General features: G+C 38.7%; 2 protein-coding genes across 7 annotated transcripts in view; both read right to left on the bottom strand.

The window, feature by feature from the left end:
- Positions 1–3,762: 3,762 nt before the first annotated feature.
- OTX1 (orthodenticle homeobox 1) lies at positions 3,763–13,635 on the bottom strand. Of its 2 annotated transcripts, none has more exons than XM_082251631.1 (4): positions 13,565–13,635; positions 11,741–11,966; positions 9,110–9,261; positions 3,763–4,599 (listed from the first exon to the last, which is right to left on the bottom strand). In XM_082251631.1, the coding sequence occupies exons 2-4, from the start codon at positions 11,835–11,837 to the stop codon at positions 3,841–3,843; spliced, it is 1,008 nt and encodes a 335-aa protein (XP_082107757.1). In that variant the 5' UTR covers positions 11,838–11,966; positions 13,565–13,635; the 3' UTR covers positions 3,763–3,840. The 2 variants fall into 2 exon arrangements, with proteins under 2 accessions (XP_082107757.1, XP_082107758.1); XM_082251632.1 differs by lacking the exon at positions 13,565–13,635 and adding an exon at positions 13,149–13,195.
- Positions 13,636–17,960: 4,325 nt separating this feature from the next.
- EHBP1 (EH domain binding protein 1) overlaps positions 17,961–24,100 on the bottom strand; it is a 739,122-nt gene continuing 732,982 nt past the window's right edge. For all 5 annotated transcript variants that reach the window (XM_082251356.1, XM_082251359.1, XM_082251357.1 and 2 more), the window contains 2 exons: positions 21,435–21,549; positions 17,961–19,072 (listed from right to left, as the gene is read on the bottom strand). In XM_082251356.1, coding sequence (XP_082107482.1) covers positions 18,982–19,072; positions 21,435–21,549 — 206 coding nt within the window. In that variant the 3' untranslated portion in view covers positions 17,961–18,981. The remainder of the gene's footprint in view (positions 19,073–21,434; positions 21,550–24,100) is intronic.

Below are 24,100 nucleotides of genomic sequence, written 5' to 3'. Positions count from 1 at the left end.
TATGAGCATTCAGTGTTTTTTTTTTTCTGCTGGAAAAACTCTTAAAAAAAAAACTACAAAAACTATTTTTTTTCTGCTGCTAAACACTGAAGCTCAAAAAAAAAAAAAAACTGAATAGCCTAGTGTGCATGGACACATTAGATAACACTATTGCTTCTAGGAAAAGAAAAAAATGCTAGTATGACAGCTTCTAGGAGCTTAGGACCCATGCACACTGGCTACTGCAGGAGTTATATGTTCTGTCTGCAGAAGCAGCTAATGTTATCCTATGTGTCCATGCACATTAGGACTATTACAGGCATATTTTCTTAGCTCAAGTTGTGGGGGGGGGGGGGCTTCTGTTTTGAATTTCCGATCAAAGTTTACTGGCAGAAAAAAAACTCAAAAACTCTCCTAAACTCCTCCAAACTTTGTACAAAACGTGCTCTATATGAGCTTTTTTTTCTGCCAGGAGAACGGTCGTTTTTTTTTTTAAACCCAGGGTACCAGATTAAAAACAATGTACCAGAAAAGCTTTTTTCAGATGTTTACAGGCAAAACAATTAATAAAGATCAATTTTTTTTAAATCTTTATAATTTTTTTTTTTTTTTTTGGGGGGGGGGGGGGGGGGTTATACAGAGCAGGGTCTGAACAGTGGAGAACAATTTGTGTGCCTATAGGCAAGTGTTCCTGAAGAGAGTTGTATGTTTTAGTACATCTGCAGGATAGAAAACCTTTTTTTTGCATAACCAGACAGAAATAAACAAGACAACAAAAATGTATGCTGTTGTGTATAAAAAAAAAAAAATAATTATGATCTTAAAGTTTTTTTACATAAAATGGATGATGTAAAAAGAAGATGTAATAAAAAAAATACATATATATATATATATATATATATATATATATATATATATATATATATATAATATATATATATATATATATATATATATAAAAAAGATCGATTTGCAACCTTAAGTTACATTTTTTTTTTTTTTTTTTTTTTACAGTTTTTTAGTTTAAACAGTGTTTACCAAAATCCAAATCAGGGTCAGAAATACAAATATCTGATTGGGTGATTAGCCATGTTTGTGTTCAGGTACATCCACAGGATTGCCCAGCAGAATGTTTGGAAGGAGGGCAGGCTTTCCTAACCTTGTCTTCTTTTTGCAAAAACAACAAAAATGTAACAAATTTATAAATGTATGAAATGTTTGTGACTTTTTTCTTAACATGGGGCAACTTGTTACTATTACTAATTTTGATCTTTTAAAAGAAAGATCTTTGCTCTAGCTGTTATGTTCTATACTCAAGTCACCACCCAAAGATCTATGGAATTTGGTTTAAGATAGAAGTGGAAAATAAAAGTCACACATAAATGTTAGAGCGAACAGAGCACTAACACCCCTTTTTTGTGCTCTCATAGATTTATATTTTATCCCTGCTGGTGTGTTCCAAAGGAATATTATTTTGTCATTTCAATGGGATGTGAAACCTTATCTACCTTTCACACCTGGGCGTTTTTGATTTTTTTTTCAGCTCCAAAAACGCTCAAAAAAACGTTCCAAAACACCCAACAAGTAAAACCTCATTAATTTAAATGACCCCTGTTCACATCTGAGCATTTTGCAAAATGCCTGTAGCTGAAAAAAGTACATGAGCTTTTTTGGCCTTCTTATATTACAATGTCTGCAGGTGTGAATGTAGCCTCTCAGGCTCCATTCGCATGTAGGCGTTTTGGGGCGTTTTTGGGGAGTTTTTCTGCTCTAGGATCAGCTCTCAAAACGCCCAACAAGACAAATCCTATTCATTTCAATGGCCCCTGTTCACATCTGAGCGTTTTGACGCTGTAAGCAAAACGCCCAACGCTCAAAAAAGTACATGAGCTTCTTTTTGGGCAGATTACAGGCGTTTTCTATTGGTTTCTATTGAATCTAAAAACGCCTGCACAAAAACCGCCTGTAAATCGCGGTAAAAAACGCACGAAACTGCTACGCTCAGGTGTGAATGTAGCCTCAAGTTCACATGTAGGCGTTTTTGGGGAGTTTTTCTGCTCTAGGGTCAGCTCAAAAAACACCCAACAAGACAAATCCTATTCATTTCAATGGTCCCTGTTCACATCTGAGCGTTTTGACCTTTTAAGCAAAACGCCCAACGCTCAAAAAAGTACATGAGCTTTTTTGGCAGATTACATGCGTTTTTATTTTTTTTCATTGGTTACTAGTCAACCTAAAAACGCCTGTAAATAGCAACGCCAAGATGTGAACGTAGCAGCCCCAGCAAAACCCTATTCATTTCAATGGCCCCTGTTCATATGTTTGAGCGTTTTGTCGCCTGAAGCCAAGATTTCTCATACCTGCTTCCAAACACCTGCAATAAACGCCTGAAAATGAAAAAGAAAAAAAACAGAAAAAACGCCTAAAAACAATACGCTTGGTGTGAATGGATAGAAACTTTTCACTTATCAATGTGAAAACACCTTTAAAAAAATGTTTTTGGTTTTTTTTGGTAAATAAAGTGAAGATGAGTTCACTAATAGTGCAAGAGGAAAAAATAAAACAGAAAAATTATTTTTATGAGAATGGGCAATTGCAGGGAACACAGCTTCAGCTTATTCTCTTAGCTAGTGATCTGTCTCCTTTCCCTTAGTAAATCCTCCCCATGGTGGAGTTCCACTATTTAGAAGTACTTTACCCAGCAGGTAACAAAATGAGGACACAGAGACTGCAGATCCATTAGTCTGATGTTTTATTATTATGGGAAGAGGGGGTATGCAGATATGTAGGGGTGATGTGAAATACCATTTTTTTTTTCAGTTTTACAAGCATTTGTTTTTTTTTTTTTTCTTCCACTTACACAGGGACAAACAGATCCGAATCTTCAGTGACACAAATGAGGCAAGTGCTGGATGGAGACATCGATTAAATAGTGAGGCCAATTGAACTAAAGAGGCGGTACAGAATGGGGTGATCTACTAGATACAATGTGCAGTACACAGAGAACAGGCTGCAGAGGAGGCGGGGCTGGGAACAGCTTGACAGTTCACTACAAGGTAAAGGAGGGGTTCCCATACTTTCTGCACAACTTCCTAGTGAACTGCTCAGGTATGGCTGTCTCCATTTCAATGTGGGTACCAGCATCCTCTGCAGCAGGGAAAATGCCTTATTTGTGAGAGGGTGGGGGGGGGGGTGGAGGTGGGGGAGGGTGACAAAATTCAGTGCGACATATTCATCCATTTTGCAGGAAGTCTCTAGTGTAAATTTTCTTTGTAATAGATCTTTGTGGTGGGAAGGGTGCAGTGGCTTGTTCTGCAAACCCCCAAGTCTCATATCATGAATTTGGTTTCTCCAGAAAGAAAAAAAGAGGGAGGGTCTTAGGTTAGGTGATATTAATTCGAAACAATATAATTAACTAAAAATAAAGTGGGTCCTAGAAACGGACCTAATATTTACAAATTCCAGCTGCCATATGCAGCAAGAGGATACAAGTCCCATAGAAGGTACCTTGGGAGACAAAGCACTTTGTACAGGTTCTGATGCAGATGGGTTGGTTGGGGTCCCTTCCATCTATATACACTTAGGTATGATGGTGGAGCTTTGGGTTAAAAGTAAAATGTAGAAGTGGTCCATGGAATGATTTATTACAATACTGTCTGTAGAAACCACAGTCCACATCCAAGGTTCAGACAGCGAATAAATAAATCACTTTGAGAGTGTCCAGGCACAATTTAACTGACATTGAGGGGGGTCTGTCCCTCCATCAGACTCCAACCATTGCCTCCAGTTGCCACCACTAGGGGGCTCCTTCCCATGTACATGCTGTAGGGTTTTCCATGACAGGTGTGCTTGGCCCTCATCTCACAAGACCTGAAACCTCCAGGATGCCTGATCTTTGTAGTCCAGACAGTCGGTGGAGTTAAAGTTAAGTTTCCAGGAGGAGGCGGCTGTCTGGTCCTTGTAGTCCAGGCAGTCAGAGGAGTTGAATGGTAGTCCTGTGCTGGCATAACCCTGGTGATGGTGGTGGTGATGGTGGTGGCTGGAGCTCTGGCTCAGGTGATGGTGATGATGGTGATGGCTGGACATGGAGGAAGGGGCCATAGGACTGAGCTGGTGGGGATGGTGGTGAGAGTGCATCGGTGCCAGGTAGGAACTACAATCCACTCCTCCGAAGTAGGAGGAAGATGGGGTAGGGTAGCCCTGGGTATACCCGGCAGCTTGACTGTAGGACATAGGATAGGAAGCCGCAGAAGAAGAGCCAGAGCGCTGCATGCAGGAGGCGCTTCCTGGTCCTAGTGGGTCGGGCGCGGAGCCAGGGGCGGGGCCAGTGCCAGGGGAGATAGAGGCGGGGCTCCAGATGGAGGAGGCTATAGGAGTACTTCCATTCAGTGCTGCTCCTAGGCTGGGGTTCCCGGAGGAGTTGGAGCTGGAAGATGAGGAGGAGGATGAAGAGCCGGAGCTGGACACTGCGGGAGGGGTGAACTGACCACTGCTCTCTGATCCTGAGCTCTCCCGGGCGGGGCTGCACTTCTTCTTGGCTGGCCGGCTCTTGGCCCCCGCGCTGCTGTTCTGCTGTTGCTGCTGCTGCCGGCACTTGGCCCGGCGGTTCTTAAACCAGACCTGGAGTGTACAAAGAAAGGAGATCATTAATGGACTATTATTACCGCATGAGACTGTTGTAAATACTAGAAACACAGAGAAATAATAAGAGTATTATAATCCACAAAAATATTACTCATAATGGAAATAATAATCCTCATTGTCAATGTGTGCAGATCTAGTCCCAAATTATAAAGCATTCTAGAAGTTGAGGGACTAACAAGAAACCTACTACCACAAAGCAGGCTGTGACTACGAGGAATAATAAGATTACAACACATAAGAATATTACTCATGATGGGAACATTAATCCTCACTGTGTGGGTGTACAGAATTATTTCCAGGTTATAAAGATTCATGGAAGTTGGGGGACTAATGCTTCTTACAAGAAACATAAACCGCATAAAACAGAAAGTTACTACAAGGAATATTATAAAAGAGGGAAATAATACAATTATAACAGGAATTTTACTCAATTGGGAACATTAATAAATCCTCAATGTCATTGCCAGGGTTCCTAGGTTATACAAAGATTAATGGAAGTTGGGAGAGCTAACAACAAGCAATATAAGAACACCAAACAACATAATATTACTATAAGAAATGTAACAACAGAGAAATAATAGGAGTAAAAAAAAAAAAACACCCAGGAGTATAATGGGAACTTTAATCCTCACTACCATTGCCAGTGTATACATGGGTCTATTCCTAGTTTATAAAGATTCTTTGAAGTTGGGGGGCTAAAAAAAAGCAACATAAGAACACCACAAAACATAAGGATGAATACATAACAGAGAAATAATAGGAGTAGTAGACCCCACAGGAATATTACTCATAATGGGAACTTTATTTCTCACATTGCCAGTGTGTACATAGGTCTATTCCTACTTTATAAAGATTCCTGGAAGTTCGGGGGCTAGCAAAAAACATAAGAACACCACAAAACATACAATTACTACAAAGGAGATTACACAACAGAGAAATGGAGTAATAAAACCCACAGAAGTATTACTCATAATGGGAATTGTAATCCTCACGAACATTGCCAGTGTGTACATAGGTTTATTCCTAATTTATAAACATTCCTGGAAGTTTGGGAGCTAACAAAAAGCAACATAAAAACACCACAAAACCTAAGGAATAATACACAACAGAGAAATAATAGGAGTAGTAAACCCCACAGGAGTATTACTCATAATGAGAACTTTATTTCTCACATTGCCAGTGTGTACATAGGTATATTCCTACTTTATAAAGATTCCTGGAAGTTGGGGGGGCTAACAAAAAACAACATAAGAACAACACAAAACATACAATTACTACAAGGGAGATCACACAACAGAGAAATAATAGGAGTAATAAAACCCATAGGAGTATTACTCATAATGGGAACTTTAATCCTCACTACCATTGCCAGTGTGTACATGGGTCTATTCCTAATGTATAAAGATTCCTGGAAGTTGGGGGGGGGGGGGCTAACAAAAAGCAACATAAAAACATAAGGAATAATACACAACAGAGAAATAATAGGAGTAGTAAACCCCACAGGAGTATTACTCATAATAGGAACTTTAATCCTCACTACCATTGCCAGTGTGTACATGGGTCTATTCCTAATTTATAAAGATTCCTGGAAGTTGAAGAGCTAACACTTCTTACAAGAAACAAAAGAACACCACAGAACAGAAAATTACTATACATGTAATATTATAATACAGAGAGATACGATTATAATACACTTATTACTCAAAGTATAGATATATTCCTGTGTTAAAAATATTCCTGGAGGTTGGGGAGACTAGCACTCCTTACAACAAACATAATACAATATTATAAAACAGAAAGGTAATAAAATGATAACTCAAATATTACTGGAAGCGAGTCTTCCTCACTGCCAGTGTGTGCAGGTCTATTCCTATGTAATAAAGTTATTTTCAAAGAACAAAACTTCTTGCAAAAACAAACAAAAACGAAAACAAACAAAAACAAATAAAAATAAAATGTCGCTACAGGAAAAAATATAAAGAGAAATAATAACCATATTTTAACACACAGGAATATTACTGCTAAGGGAAGATTACTACTAGGACATTACTATTACTAGGTGCTATTCCTTCTTTATAAAGTTTGTCAGTGGTAACAGAACTGGGAGCGCAAGTAATAGTAATCACATGAAGAACAACTTCTAACAGAATACTACAAGGAGCATTCTAAACAGTGGGATAGGTTCCAGGACATGATATTATTACTGTTTTTAATGATCATGGTGATAATAATAATAATTAGTCTGATAAACGTAATACTGGAACAGAGGAATAATGAAATGCAGTCATCAGCTTCTGAATAACCAGGAAGATTTATAATAGAAAGAATAAGAATTAGCAGTAATAATGCAGGTGCTAGTACAGTGATCACCCAGCATAGGAGGATTACTACTCACTGACAATACCTGCACTGATTCATCGTGAAAGTGTATACGGAATAATAAAAATGAACTAGGAGTTTAATTATAACTGCACTACATATCCCCTGTAAAGATAAACCCTACACTTTCACCAGCAATCCATTAGTCAGAGTAGCAATAATGTAACTAAGGATCTGTTTAGGGAGTTATGGGAATTACCCGGCTATTATAAGAGGTATTCGTTCAATACAAAAACTTTAATCAAAAGTAAAAGTATTTCTAACCAATAATCGATATAACACACACAAAAAGGTGTATTATCACACGATTTACAATTAAAATAAAAAATATTTAAAGCAAAAATCTAACATTTACTGATCATGTCAAGTTCCAATCGCCATAAAGAGACGTTAAAGGAGAACTCTATAAAGCGATTTATGTTTAACCTGATCACCCGAATGCAACATGGATGTGCGAATCATGTGTGTATCTCGTTCACACACTACATTTCCTCTGTACGTTTTCGTTTTCACAAGGAAGTTGCGATAAGAAAGTAAATAATAATAAAAAAAGAAAAAAAAGTCTTGCCTACATTGAGGACCAGGCTTAGCAAAATGGCCATTTAAAAATGTAAGAAGTTTTTACAACTTTGCCATGGTTATCTGTAAGGTATTTTTGCTTGTTTAGATTCATCGAGTATAGTGAAAGAGAGTGTGCATATCATAGATATATTAAACAATGTTTCCTTTACAGATGATCCACCAGCATTACTCCTAAGAATCTTAAATAAAAGGATAAAATAAATATGGGAAGTGGGAGCTGTGACACCCCACTCCTCCCTAGATTGCAACTGGCAGTGGTGGGGCTGGGCACACTCTCTATGGGACCCCAGGCACTCCCAGGGATCTTAAAGCTGGATGGGCACAGACAGCTAAAATTGTCCTGTGTGCCTGTCAGGAGATCCTCCAGTTTTCAGACAACCATTCCCTCCAGGTTAGGAAATCCAATTATAGATCATATTTCGAGATACACAGCCCAGCCATTAGAATTCCAGAAATATTTAGTTTACTCAATAATTCCTAAATAAGTTAAATTCAAACTCCAAGCCCCCGTATCCCAATTAAGGAGTAGTTTTCATCCACTTTGTATGCACTCTAAGAAATAAAAATACTACATCCTTAGAAAGACAAACTTTAGAGAGAAAACAGAGAGCCAGGCAGATGGGTAATAAAGAATGGAGCATCTAACACCATCCGCATGGTGGAGTGGAAACTGAATAATTTACTCTTTGGTGACAGGTTCTGAGGTCTTTCAGAAGTTAATATATACACGTGTGAAACCCAATTGTCCATTGCATCAAAATGCTGCCAATATTTTGTCCAGATATGGACAGTTCAGGCTTTTACATAAGGTTGTTACAACACAAAAAAAGTGTAGATTTGGACTTGTATCTCCAATAGGTTCTCAGAGATCAATCTCTAGCCTGGACAGTTTAGCAAGCTCCATTAATTATGCTGCATGAAGGCCTCAGCTACATTTAATTTTCTGCAGGGGGCGCCACATTCAAGTTGATCTAGTTTTCCAATCAACTTAGTTTTTGCATCTAGACCTCATGTGCTCTGCCAGGTACCATCTACTTGTTGGCACTTGTGTGGTGCCAAGCCATGTTTTAGGACACCCTGATAAAGAGGCCCCATGTCTACACACCCTTCTGGTGTTCTTCACTGTTCCACAGACTTTCTGGAGCCAGCCTAAGCCACACCTACAGAAACCAAATGGCACCCACAGCAGACATCGGCAATAATGGATGGCTCTGGATGCCTTGCACCTAATGCCATCTAGCAGATCTGACAGACCACAACCATCATCTCTAATGTAGGGTGCCCATCCCTGTTCTTCCATAACATCTCATAAACTCACTTTGAACCCAAATAGGAAGTTCACCCTCCTTCCAAATAAGTTTTCTTTAGCGGTGAAAGATCACCAAATCACAGCAAATAAACAAAAATCCAAAAAGTAGTAGAAGAGGCCTTTGCGGTGAGATGGGAGTGGAAATGGTGGGGAGTATGCAGAAAGAGAGAGCATGGACGGAATGAACTGGGGCTATCCCAGGCCGGATGAACGCACCTGAACGCGGGACTCCGGTAAATTGATCTTCAGGGCCACCTCTTCCCGCATGAAGATGTCCGGGTATCTGGTCTTGGCGAACAGCGCCTCCAGGACGTCCAGCTGTGAGCGCGTAAAGGTTGTGCGCTCCCGGCGCTGCTTCCGAGGGGTGGCTGTGGGGAAACGGGACACACATCAGTCACTGCACCCCAAATTCTAATACAACTGACAACATAGAGCAAGGATTCCCAACCAGCCAACCTTCACCTCGGGGGGCCGACCTTACAATAAATTAATCAGAACTTTAGCAAGTAATAAATTATATATAAATGGATAGTCTCATTTACAGATACAACATTTATATATTTTTTTCTGAAATAATCCATGACGATTTTTAAACAAGTAGGTGTGCTGGTAATAAATAAATTCACACCAAGGGGTACTTGATCGTACAATGTTTTTGCAAAAGTATTCAGAGAATGAGAAAGTTGAGAAAACCTGATCTAGAATTAATACCGGACTAAAATGTAACATGCTAAATACAACATATAGAACATACACAAATAAATGTATATTTTTATTAAAATACATGGTATATATTAAACTGCTGTAATTTTATTTTATTTTAGAATATATAAAAGCACTATTTAGACTAATTAGGATTTTTAATTAAGGATTTTGCAGAGTCTAAAACGGTTGGCTTCCCCTCATTTATTTGTCATCACTTAACATTATGTGAATTCTTAATAACAGCAAAGTGTTGCTTTGTAACCGAATGAAATATACAGGAGTACACGTGTGTAATATACATGGAGAAGACCAGACTTGATGATCTTTTACAACATGAACAGTTTATATTTTACACTATATAATTTTCTTAATTAGGAAGTCAAGTCAGACAATAAACTTTTAAATACATGAAATACCCTAAAAAATGTTTTTCTTATAAATAAGGAGTCAGACATGAAACTGCTAAATATAATTATATACATACACACACACACATACATACATACATACATACATACATACATACATATATATACACACACACACACATATATATATATACACATATACATACACACACAAAAATATAAATAAATAATGGTCCTACAAACTATAACCACATTAACTAGATCCAATATTATATATATATATATATATATATATATATATATATATATATATATATATACACACACACATACATACATATGTATATTATTTTTTTTCTTCAACAAGAAGGAGTCGGACTTCCAAATACATAAAATATACCCTAAAATTCCCCAGATTTTGTCTGTATACTACAAAGAGCAATATTTTACTTTACAGCGATATAAACACATACATTGTATAAGTGACAAATAATGACAAAAATTCTCAGCGACTAAAATCGACACAATCCCAGGTTATGGATTCATGAGAAGATTTTAATCGGTTGGAAAGAATCGAGCACGTTGCTGTATTTTGAATTTCTTCAAAATAGGTGAAAGTTTTTTTTCCGTTGTCGGATAGTGAAATCATACAAATAAATTAGAGGACTGTAATAGAGGGACAGTGAGATCTTTACAGAGAGAAAATACTTTCTAAGACATGGTGGGAAGTATTGGATCCCAGGCCTTCTCCTCTGTATTGAATTGTAAATAGAAGTACTCTTTCGCCAGTATATAGAAGTCAGCCGCACAGCGACAATTGACAAACGAATTAATTAATATGCGACACATGGTGCTGCCGAGCTGATCACCATGAGAGTCACTGTAATTAACAAATTTAAATTTGTAAAAATAATAGAGCATTGTCAGTTTACTTATAAGTACATTATAAAGTTATAAAGTTTGCGAAAACGCGGCGCTATTCTGCGTTCGCTGACACTCCATAATAACTTCTAATAAAAGTTTGAAAAGTCTAAAGATGGCCGCATACAGAGATCGGAGGGATCTAGGCCCTTCCTCCTGCTAGTAGATTTCCTCAGGTGACATGGAAGGGAATACTATCCATGACTTCATACACACTTCCCTTTTTTCAGCTATACAATGGGGCTGTTCTATTGGTTACTAGATTTACAATATTTAACAATTAACTCAACATTTACTACTCCGACAAAAAGCATCAAATCTACAATATTAGGAATATTCCTTGTCACGGCCTGCATACATTTATTTAGGACGTCAGATTAAAGAATTCACTCTGCAATCAATTTCTTTTTCATAATAAACTATTTCTATAATCCGGGATGGTTCAGTTTTATTATATTTCTATGACTCGCATTTCTGACTTTTATAGACTGAAAAGCAATTATATGAATCTGCCTAATTATAATACTGTACTGGGATTATTCTATAGTGTCGCACAGACCAAATATTCACATTGTGTGAGCTTTAAACATTAGCAAAAATTTTAGTTTTCTACTAATATTATTTGTATGAATAAAAAAAAAATAAAAAGGAACAGTATAAATTCTAATAATGAAAGTGGATTAATCATTGAATAATAAGTTCCATGCTGTGCACAAATATCCCATAATGAAATGAAAGTTGTTGTAGAAGAAATGTCAGAGAAATCAATGTGTGCCAATAACCTAATAATTACAGTGGAATAAAATGCCAACATATAGCAGGACTGGGCCTGGGGAGAGAGGGGGGTTCTTACCTGGGTACCCCACAGATGGGTGCAGCAGATCCATCGCGGGTCCCGTGAGCCCCAATCCATTCATGCTATAGGGGGGCTGTTTGAGGTATGACATCATGCTAACAGCTGGACGAGGGTCCCGATTAATCCACACACTCAGATTGATTTCCTTTCCTTGTTTTTTATTCACCCCGATAAAACTTTCTTTTTTCTTTTTTTTTTCTTGTTGTCCACCAGGTAGATCTTTCTAAACACTGATACAAAAACAAAACGAATTAATTGCAACAGGAAGAAAATAAAAGCAAGGACATATCTTAGCAGCCTAGGAAGTGCTACAGCACTGACCCCCCTCAACCTAGCCAGTGTTACAGCACTGACCCCCCCCCCCCCCTGTACCCAGCTAGTGCTACAGCACTGATCCCCCTGTACCCAGCCAGTGCTACAGCACTGACCCCCCCCCCCCTGAACCCAGCCAGTGCTACAGCACTGACCCCCCCCAGCCTAGCCAGTACTACAGCACTGGACCCCCTAAACTGAGACAGTGCTACAGCACTGACCCCCCCCCCCCCAAGCCTAGCCAGTACTACAGCACTGACCCCCCTAAACTGAGACAGTGCTACAGCACTGACCCCCCTAAACTGAGACAGTGCTACAGCACTGACCCCCCCCCCCCCAAACCGAGACAGTGCTACAGCACTGACCCCCCTAAACCCATAAACCCTAGGCTGTGCTACAGCACCGATCCCCCTGAACCCAGTCAGTGCTACAGCACCGATCAGGAGAGGGGGGCACCTTGCCCTCTAACTTGGTGCCCCCAGCCCAACAATCTCACTTTCAGGACCAACAAGTCTAGAATTTACTTTTTATCGGCAGTCTAGAGAATTAAAGCTACTTTTTATTATTTGTGATCACAATATGTACTTTCTACAGAAGTTAGACTGCCATATTTGTTTTTTTTGCTGAAAACAGAAAAACAGCAAAAAAAAATAATAAAATAAATAATAATATAAAGATAAAAAACTACCCACACCCCAGAAATGTATTTATAATAATTTGTAGTTTCCTAATGCACCTTCCCCTGGACTGACAGCTCCCGGCCTGTGTCATCCTACACTTGTTTTTGTTTATGTTTTTTTTTTTTTTTTTTTAATTCCCCCCAAATCAACAAATCTCTGGATTTAACACCCCCCCCCCATCCCCCATCCCGGCCATAATCACACCACTTTACACACATTCAGCAGATCTGAGCAGCTGGAATTTGTTTTCCACGTAAACTTAGTTGCAGATGGCCCCCATTGATAGGCTAATGCCCCCTCCAGCCAGCGACAATGAATGGAGATCGCACACAAACAGCCCATTTTACATAACTTATCCCAGCCAGGTGGATGGGCTGTGGACACACACAGATCCAATAACCCCACACACACACCGATCACGATGTATACAATAGTCCACCATCTCCTCCAGCCAGGAACATTACGATCCTTCTGTTTAGAAAGTTTTTTTGGCAAGTGAACCTTCCCTGTTGTATAATCCAGAGGAGGAGAGAGGAGGGGGAGGAGGGGAGGAAGACTCAAAACAAACAGGAGATCAGCTCAGGTGAGACGATCCCTCTCTATGGAAGTTTATGGAGTGTCATGGCAAGGAGAAAAGTGGGCTCTACTCTCACCCATCGGGGCCACTTCTACCCCCATCGGGGCCACCTTCCCACCCAGATGGCTCATGGCTGGGGCGATCGTCCCAATGTACAGCCTCTGCTCCCCTCCCCATCCCAATAATAAACTTAGTTCCTATAAGGACTCGCAGGCTGTCAGTCCAGAGAGAGGGCATAAATCAAGTGATTACCTTGTCGGAAGAGTAGTTGCCGTACGTCGGGCGCTTTAGGTGATTGGAAATGTGGACTGATGAAGATTGATCACCCTCCTCTTGCCCTACCCCTTGTAAGTGAGCAAGGGGCGGCCGCGTAGCCGTGCGCCTTCACCAATCAGCGCCGGCGTCCCCCGAGACTGACAGGTCCGCCAGCCAATGGCGCGGCGAGCTGGGACTTGGCCTGTACACGCCTCCCGGATCTATACTGCGCTAGCTGTGTGCTGAATACGAGGGAGACACAGGAGAGGGGAACTGGATATATTCTGTATATAGAAGTGTCAGCCCAGAGTACATAGGGATTAATATAACCAACATGGGGGACAAAATCACACCAGACTCAGGACTGAGATCCATTATACATTCAAAGACAACACAAAATATAAACATGATCTCTATTCTGATTATCTGACTGCAGAAAACCTAATACTGGCCTATTCTGCATCAAATCCATTTTAATATTCTAATAAAATTCAAAACACCCCTAAGATTGGGATCAAGTAAATAAAACACAATCATAAATTAAAAACAAATAAAATAATAAATAAAAAAAAATCGTTACCTGTCATATAAAGGTAGAAAATAAATATTGGATGGCATTTCATTAATTAGGACGATTTTCGTACCACAAAAATCATTCGTTATCATCTGTCGATCTTTATTTATAATATATTCAATGCAGAAGGTACATTGGATTCTACTATATATATATATATTTTTTTTTCTTTTTTTAAAACTTTAGATTGTTGCCTTTTTATTTAATAGATCAATCAAATAACTAGGAAAGGATCAATGTTGTGTATTTTAGTATTAGATGTGAATACGTGCATTAATATTAGATCACTTAGGATGAGAGTTTTTTTTACATATACATTTTATCTATCTATCTATCTATCTATCTATCTATCTATCTATCTATCTATCTATCTATCTATCTATCTATCTATCTATCTGTATATATTTATATATGTATTAAAGGGGTCTTATAGGAATAATTATGACTATAAAATCAATGATAAAAATCTGATCATCTCACAAGGCATCTAAGTAACCAGAAAGCCTTATTTGTTGTGTTAGGTATGAATAATAGTATAATAATAGATCACTTAAAAGATGGGACTTATCTTCTGACATAAAATATATTTTTTTTATATGAAAAGGGGGCTTTCGGGAATGTATTAACCAGGACTATAAAACAATGCAAACTATCTTTCCAGGAAAACGCTAATGAAGATTTTCTTCAGTAATCTCTTGTATAGGGGAGACGAAAATTGAAGTCATTCTTCTGTCACAGATCGTACATAAAAAGGTGACAATTATTTGTAGATTTTAAAGCCAAAAGGGCATTTTCGGGGTTAATAAATTTATGACAAACACCAAACTTTTTTTCTATATAAAATAAACTTTTAATTAAAAGTATAAGAGAGACTGAACGTTTAAAGCAAGCAAACAAAATGAAATTGTTTTTTTTTTTGGGGGGGGGGGGGACGATTATTGTGTGTGTGTGGGGGGGGGGGTGTTAGGAAAGGTTGGGGGATCTTTCTCCACTCTACAAAAAGTCATCTGTACAATCCACTTTCTCTGGAAACAAAGACCCAGCGGCTCATTCACAAAAATAATTAACTCTCTCTAAAAAGAAGAGAAAAAAGACTCAGAACTTTCTATAAGAACTGTTATTGCTGTCTTCCCTTTGGTCTCTTGAGTTGCTCCTCAGTTTTTTTTTTTTTTCTGGTTGCAATTTACCAGTTTTGACTTTTTAATATCTGTATGGAAGATCCCCCTTTATAGGACAGGTGGCCCTATATATATATATATATGTATATGACTTGTCCCCAATTTTTGGGGCTGCTGGTGTCACTGTGCTGGCACTGCTCTGATCAGCTCAGCTCACAAGGTATCCAGTGGCACAAACCCTTTTTGTAATAAGAGTATTTGTCTAATCCCAAATTGCAGGCGAATTTTCTTAATGCCTCTGCCCATAAACCTCGGATTAAGGGAAGTTTAGAAAACGAGGAGGGAGGCAGAAAGAAAGAGGAGGAAAAAAAAAAAAAAAACCAACAAAAGTTTAGTGTGTTTGAAGCAGTGAAAATTGTAGTCGGATTTGTGGTGACTGGTTAGTTGGCTGCTGGATAGAGCAGATAAAAAGACAAGTGGGCAGGAGATGCTGCAGCAGCCACTGTGCTGGGATCTCACTGATACAGGCTGCCTCCAGCAGATCACCTCCAAACCTGGGATCTACTTGGCTGGGATCTGACTACCTGTGCTAGAAGGACTCATCTGATACCTGGATGACTTGAGCAGATCTTCATTCTACCAGATCACTACAGCACCCCCCCCCCCTAACTTCAGGGATGACTGAGTGCTAAGAAAAAAAGAATCTGCCCTCCCCAGGGGCTCTTTCATGCATCTTGGCCTTGGATCCGGATGACGGTTCATGAAGCTTCCAAATTGCAGGGGCAGAACCTCCGACTCCTTTTTTCTATTGTTCCCTTTGATTGGGGGATGTTTGTGTAGCGCAGCAGTGGGGAGTGCGCTGCGAACTCCGGGCAAGGTAAGGGAGAGCTGGGGGTGCCAGGGTGAAGGGAAGGGTGAGGGGCCCCAATGCTCTCCCCATCCATTTACTAAGCTTTACTTTTTTTATCTAACTTTTTAACATTCTAATAATCCATTTATTATTTGTCCCCTAAATAAATAATCTATCAAACACTTTTGTATCACTTTTTTCTCTTTATTACTGTTTTTATTGTTGCATTCAGCAGCTTAGATAGTCTGCGAAGTTTTTTGCCATATATGAGACCTAAAGGTTAGGTGTCTGAAGTTTAAGTATTATTCATACACACAAAAATAGTTCTTTTAATGTTAGGACAACCTGTGACTGGGGCTGATGTCTCACTGCAAGAGCCCCATGCTGAGACTTATAGTTCCACAGAACTCGTCTAAGCTCTTCTACTCCATAAAGTAGAATGTTATTATTTAATTTTCATTGTAACAGCTGATGCAAATTGCAGTCTCATTTTGATTGCTGTAATCAGTAAATGATGAATTCTGATTGGGTATTATAAGTTGCCACACTGTGCAATTATTAGGATGATTGCTTATCGCGGAGAATCCAGAAACAGACTTTAACTAGCATTTATTTAGCCAAAAATCAGATTGAAGCCCACATCCTTATTCATGGAATTGTACATCACCAGCAAGATCCCAGTCCGATCTATTATAATAATAACAGGATCCCCAGATTCTATTATCATGAGGATAAAGGCTCTCCGATCTGGGGCAGAATCTAAACTGTGAAGGTATCATTGTAGGGATGATCCAGTGAGAAATGATTTGTGTATCATACAAGGAACGATCTGTACACTGGAAGTCATTTATAATACTTAGAAATATCCTCCTGAACTCGAATAAAACAATTATTATTATATATTCCCAAGTCCCTAGTAAAACCCTCCTGCAGGTATTTGTAAATTGATTAACTTGCATGTTAATAATGTATTTCTTTCCATCTCTGTGAAGAGTTTCTGGTCCTCTCCATATAGCCCACATACATGCAATTTTATTCAGATAACATCTTTAAAAACAGATTAATTGGTTACAAACAGAGCAGTGTAAGGGGCTGATAATTAATTGAGTGCTACCCACACTTTACACTATTCAGCAGATAAAATAAAGTTATGAGGGATAATGTCTTGACACCCTTTTTTATTAGAATACAACATTTAATTAAAGTACACACTATCTTTCTTTAGGGGCAAATAACAGGTTGTTGTTCAAGGCTGCTTTTTTTATAACACATTTTTTTTTTTTGGAGGGTTGTGTAGAATTCTGCCCTTTTGTATTATGCTGCTTCAGATTAAAAAAAAAAGCAGGATTTGTTTCAGATATTTAGTACATAGTTTCATAAAAGATGATTCAATTTATAGAAATGAAGGGTTTTAAAAATGTTCTATATAATATGAACCCTGTGGGGGCCAACAAAAATAGAATCTTGTTTAAAAAAAAATTGTTTAAAAAAAAAAAAAAAAAAAAAAAACAAATACAAAAAACCCCCATGAAATTTGAGATTTTATGTGGCCCTAAAATTATATTAAAAAAAAAATCTACACTCACAAAAAGTATAAATATTCATGTGACATGTACTTACATTTTTATGTAATTCTCTCTGTGTTAAAATGTGTGTGTATGTGTATATATATATATATATATATATATATATATATATATATTTATTTACTAATCAGGATTTATATAGCGCCAACATTTAATGCAGAACTTTACAACATATAAACACACATATATACTAAATAACTTTTTCACAAACTCCGGTTCAGGAAGATAAAAAAAAAACCCAATAAAAGTTAAATAAAACTGCAAAAACGGTAAGAAATATTTTGCTTTTATTGAAAACTGTATGAGACAGTATTGTAATAAATAAACAGTTGCACCAATATAACATGATGTATATAGGCTGATAGGACACAGTATATATGTATATATATATATATATATATATATATATATATATATATATATTCATACCGGTACAATGTGGCATGACAAAGACAGAATTTTTTTGCAGAAATAAATAGCAACAGCAGTATCAGCTAACGTATAAGTTCAGTTGTAATTAAAAGCATGAAATAAATATCTTTCTCCCACAAATGGTTAAAAGCCTCTTATTGGGAAATGTAAACGGCTGTTCTGCAGCCAAACTCAGTATGGAAGGGATTCTGGGTAAGCTATGTCACAGGTCAGTTTTCCGGCTGAGCGTATACAGTATTTTTATGGATATAATTTGTGGAGGATATAATGTAAAATAGCTGCTCAAAATAAACACTGGTAAATATAGCATTGTATGTATACCATTCAAATTAAAATGTAGGTAGCTTACATATTTTTATAAAATGGCAGGACTAGATGAATACATTGATGGAGATTCACGCAGTTCTCCAGCATAGCTCAATAAAAAGGAAATTTCAGCTACAAGCAAGTCCCTCCTCGCAGTCGTATTTTGCTATGCAGCTGAAAATGGAAGAGATGCTGCTTGGAGCAGCCGGTAGCCCATACAACAGGTGGTCAAATCGCCCCCTATAGGTGTGACCAGCGTCTGTCTGAAATTCACATGTGCCTGGCTCCTGGACATCGAACTTTCACCAGTTTTGACGCAGTGTTAAGGAGAGAAAAGGTTTTTGCGGCCTCCGTTGACACCAAAGTTCTGTTAAAATGATACATCATAGAGCAACAAACCAAAAACAGAAAGAAAACTAGTGATGTTTATTTGGAACATTCCTTGAAAGTCTTCCCATAGAGTTTCTACAGGGCTTCCAGTCATTAGCTGAATCCCAAAAGCACAAGGCATTATGGGGGCCCAGAGAGTGTCCTCCTTAAAGCATTGGTCACTGCATCACACACTTCTCTTCTTTCTTTGCCATTTTGCCCTTGTTCTGCTCCAGGGTTCTTTCCAAGTGTTCCTCCTCTTCTTCGGCTCTGCAAGAAACACAGGACTGTGTGAGAAATATGGAGATTTAAGGAAAAATTAGAGGAGTACCTGGGTCATCACCCTCCGTCTTGGAATGTGAAGCATGCATTTAGTGTTAATCTTCTTTTCAAAGTTGTCTTTACTCACTTCCCCCCCCAACAATGTTAAGCAGTGATCACATAACGTATACAGTTCCTATATGAGGATTACATTCAGGTGTATTCACACATCCTCTGTATTGAAATGTACACTTTATACTGTCCTACTTTTTATTATATTATATATTTTTCACAGGCTGCATTAAAATTGTAGCAGGCATACAAGAAATTTGTCCACTTTAAAGTATAACTTTGGCCCTAAGTTGTAAATTTGTCTGAAATAAAAACTATCTGAAAAGCCACAGCGCAGAAAATTATATTCATACTCTAATTTGTCAACTCTTACTTTGCACTATGGGTTTAAATCTAATTGGATGCTGTGGGGGTAAATAAAGGCCTCTTTTTTTAAGTAACTAGTAAATGAGGTCAAGTGTGACCCAAATTACATAAATCAACTATAACAAGAAAGTCCTTCATACGGGTATTCTTCTGGAATTTGAATGTGTAAAACAGTGACACATTTCTCTTTTTCTCATTTCTTGGAAGGCCATAAGCTTGTGTCAGCCAAAGTCCTTCTGTACAACCTTCTATAGTATTTGTAGGACTAGAAAATTATTAGGTAATCCTCAGACCAAGTGGAATGAGAACTTATTCTCTATTATAAAATACGAATTCCATTAACTTCATGTTTATTTAATTAATGATGTATAGGATAATAATTTAATAATAGGTGGGACCTGGTATATTCTCTAGGCCCACGACTGTCCTTATTGCCCATGGTGGTAGAAAAAATGGATTTACTGCCCAGCACAGTTGCCATGTACAGATGCCTTCTTACCCTGTTTTCCTTAAAGAGCTGCCCATCCATTTGGTCATTACTGTTAAGGTGCCACTTAAAGAGGAAGTAAACCCTCCTCTGATACTTTTACCTATAGGTAAGCCTATGATAAGGCTTACCTATAGGTACTGTAAATTTCTCCTAAACATGTACCGTTTAGGAGATATTTACCTTACATGTCGCCAGTGACGTCACTGGCGCATGCGCTCTGAAGGAACGGCCGCTCGTGCCGTTCCTTCAGAGTCCCGCGCCGTGACGGTCGGCTCTCGCGCGCGTGCGCGGGAGTGACGTCACCACGGCTCCGGCCAATCAGATGGTCGGATGCCGCGATCCCGGAAGACGGGCGACTGGACATGTCGCCCGTCATAGATGTGAGTGAGCGGCACGGCGGAGGCTCGTTCTAAGGTAAGTATTGCATAATGAGCTAGTATGCGATGCATACTAGCTCATTATGTCTTTCTCTCGCAGGGTGAAAAAAAAAAATGCGAGTTTACAACCTCTTTAAAAGTGGGGGGTGGTCCTACTAGAAATTTCCATACATATCTAGTGGACCTGAGAGGCCTGTTTTGCAGTAGTGCAGGCTGTCCATGAGATCAGTCTATGCTTTTCCCCACAGATGCCTTCTAAATCCTCCTTTAGAATATACTGTAATGTCCTTTCATTATCTTAACAATACTTTATTATTAAAATTCTGTTTACCAATTTGTGCTCTGCCTCGCAGCCTCACCTACCTAGATAGAGCAAAGCCCTTTGAGGACTTCAATAATTGAAAGAAAATTGTTCACTTTCTTACATGGGCTTTCTCTTGTGTATCCTGTTAATATAAAAATGCTCTTACATATCGGATGCCCCCACCATCTCACACCTGAGACTATTACAAGTTCAGAAGACAACTGGGCAAAGTAGGAGAACACCTTCACATGAGTTTTTTAATTGGCAGGTTGTTTAGTTTTAAGCTGACCCTTCTCTACTCTTCAGGGTTAGTGGATGGGTAAGCAGTGTGTTAAAGTTTACAGCCCACACAAATTAGCAGTAGGCAAACGATCCTGCCTATGTGTAGGGAAAATCAACTTTTGACAGTGAAACTCCTTGGTACTCTGATGTTCATCTAATGTGTATGGACATGTCAACTATGTGTACTGAATGGAAAGGTATCAAGAAAACAATTCATTTATCAGCATAAAGGACAGCAACAGTTGCAAACTGCACGCTGACCTGTAAAATAAGAGGATAAATGCCAACAGAAGGTGGCTGTATTATTACTATTATTACTGAAAAATACTAGGAGCTGCACCAGTCATGTAAACATTTCATTCACGTTTGGTTACAATAATCCACGGCTTCCTTTATTATAGTTTTTGATGTATTTGATCTCTTTGGGGATGATACTACACAGGAAGGCAGTAAAGAGTTACACTGACAGTGGAAACTTACTCCTTTTCTTGGGCATCCAAGTCTCTGACCAAGGCATCACGTTTATTAACCAGGATAACCAGTTCATCAAGTAAAAGCTGCTCCCGTCTCTTCTGGGCTTCTGTTTTTTGCCAATCTGAAAAATACAAGTCAGTATATTAGACGAAATCCGCTCGCATAGGAGTGTCAATCTTTTGTAAATAAGCTGCACCTTCTGGTGTAATACAACAAGGATATTTTTGGCTTTGCTAAAAATAAAGTTAGTGCATACACTGTGTGCAGTTTGCAGTAACTCCTGGCAACCAGTTCCTGCTTAGAAGAATTTATACAGCCTGGGCTAGTAAAATCATCTTTGTGATTACATGCAGTTATTCGCCGTACTCCGTGGACCTTCGTGGTTATTCTCTGTACTCCGTGGACCTTCGTGGTTATTCTCCGTACTCCGTGGACCTTCGTGGTTATTCTCCGTACTCCGTGGACCTTCCCACTGTTAAAAATGTCTTTCTGAACATATGTTTTATTCCAAGCATGTACAATAGAGGGTAGGGGTACCAGGAGGATAGCACAGTATATTTGTAGAAGTTGGTCCTCCTAGGAATAGAATCTTGAAGTACTATACAAAAATAAAGCCTTCGATAACAAAAAACCTGCATTCTTTGTAGGACAACCTGTGGAAACGAATAAATGAGAGCAGCACTTATACCTATAGCAACTAATCAGGGGCTGGTTTCTTATTCTCCAGTTAGAACTCTGAATAATATACAAACTGATTAGTTTACAGACCGCAACTATTTTTTTGCCCTCCTGTAAAAAAAAAAAAATCAGCACAATATTACCATGAATAACCTAGTTGAAAGCCCACTTCACTTTTGTCAGGCACAAGACTTAAATCCAACCATCAGGGGGATGGTAAAAATATGGCTAGAGCAATATAAAAAAAAAAAAAAACCAAGGAATCTGGTAGTTTATTGTACCTACTTGGTTTATTTAGAAGATAACTACTTTTACATTACTTAAAGTGTTACTAAACCCACAACAGTAAACTCAGTCTGTGTATGCAGTAAAGCATGCTTGTTGTACTTACTGTGGAACCTAAGGGGTTAATCCTCCACATTGTGTTAAAAGGCTGCTTGATCCTGTCTTCTCTGATCCTCCCCTCCTTCCACTGTCCCTAAACTATCTCCTGAGTTCATGAGTCAGGCTGCACATGCTCAGTTTGGTGGTATTTCCTTTTGGGGGGGGGGGGTGCTCATGTGATAAGCACAGGGCCAATCAGCACTGTCCAGACAGAGGGTCTGAGGCTTGCAATCTTATAGGACAGTCAGAAGACACCTACAAGCTTTAAACTGTGATTGGCTGGACACTGATAGAAGTCACAAGACTTCTATATGCTGCTGATGGGAAAAGGTATTTAGCAGTTTATATTTACTATAATAATTGCATGTCCATGTTCTGTGTACTGTGGGAGACCAGATATAGTGAATGCAGGCTCCTGGGTTTAGTAATACTTTAAAGGAGTTGTAAACGCAGAAGGTTTTTTTATCTTAATGCATTCTATGCATTAACATAAAACATTTTTTTTAATGTGCAGCAGCCCCCCTTGGTCCCCCTAATACTTACCTGAGCCTATCTTTATCCATCGATGTTGCAGGAGTGACCTAGCTGCCCAGGACTCCCCTCCTAATTGGCTAAGACAGCAGCGCGGCGCGACTGGCTCTTGCTGATGTCAAGCAAAGTCAGTCAGCTAGCTAATCAGGAAAGAGAGGGGGCGGGGCCGGGTCGCAGTTTTGTGTCTGAATGGACACAGGGAGCTGTGACTCAGCTGCCCCCAGAGCAACAGGAGGGTGGGGCCAGGAGCACCGAAAAGGGATCCGAAAAGAGGAGGATCTGGGCTGCTCTGTGCAAAACCAACTGCACAGAGGAGGTAAGTATAACATGTTTGTTATTAAAAAAAAAAAAAGACTTTATAATCACTTTAAGCTGTTTTACCTATTACAGGTAAATAAAACCTAGCACCTTTGTGGATATAGACTCTCACATCTGCTTTTTTCTTCTGTACACTGACATTAAAGAACCAGGTTGGCATACTTGCCAACTGTCCTGTTTTTGCAGGGACAGTCCCGGCAAATAGGAGCCTGTCCTGGGTAATTTACATTGTCCTGGCAATGTACATATTTACACTTTGCACTTTATTTATATTTCCATATTCCATTTTTTGTATGCTCACACCCTGAGCACATTTGACACTTTATAATTGCAGGGAATTGTGATGAGAATTTTAAAATTTAGGCAGAAGTAGTGCAGCTGAATGGGAGAATTATTCCAACTCTGCTACTTTGGCCTCAACTTTAAAATTCCCTTTTCGATTTCCTGTAATTCTCTCTCTATTGAGTAGACTCTATAATCTGATAAGTAGGCGGAGATTAATTATGTGGAGTGGGTGGCGCTTCAGGGAAGTGGGTGTGGTAAGTAATTGATAGCTGTGCTGCAAAGTGTCCCTGGAAATTTTTTTCAAATGTTGGAAACTATGGGTTAGTGTAACATTGCTTTATTTTCATTCAGCCAGTCTGGACTCTAACATAATTACAAAGTTATAGTCAGAATGAATAAGAAAGACGTTCATGTAGTTCAACCAATAGATATTCTCCATATACAGAACTCCACACCCACAGTTGATCCCAAGAAAG

This window comes from Pelophylax lessonae, assembly GCF_965119305.1.
Source record: "Pelophylax lessonae genome assembly, chromosome: 3".
Taxonomy (NCBI): Eukaryota; Metazoa; Chordata; class Amphibia; order Anura; family Ranidae; genus Pelophylax; species Pelophylax lessonae.
The sequence above is the reverse complement of the archived record's forward strand: the minus strand, read 5'-3'. Positions and strand labels throughout refer to the sequence as shown.

What these genes read in the sequence shown, in the direction of transcription:
- OTX1 (XM_082251631.1), bottom strand. Translation starts at nt 11,837, where the DNA reads ATGATGTCATACCTCAAACAGCCCCCCTATAGCATGAATGGATTGGGG. An exon ending in CCCATCTGTGGGGTACCCAG is followed by an intron (nt 9,262 to 11,740) that starts GTAAGAACCCCC and finishes GTTTCCCCACAG; the next exon opens with CCACCCCTCGGAAGCAGCGC. An exon ending in TACCGGAGTCCCGCGTTCAG is followed by an intron (nt 4,600 to 9,109) that starts GTGCGTTCATCC and finishes TGTACACTCCAG; the next exon opens with GTCTGGTTTAAGAACCGCCG.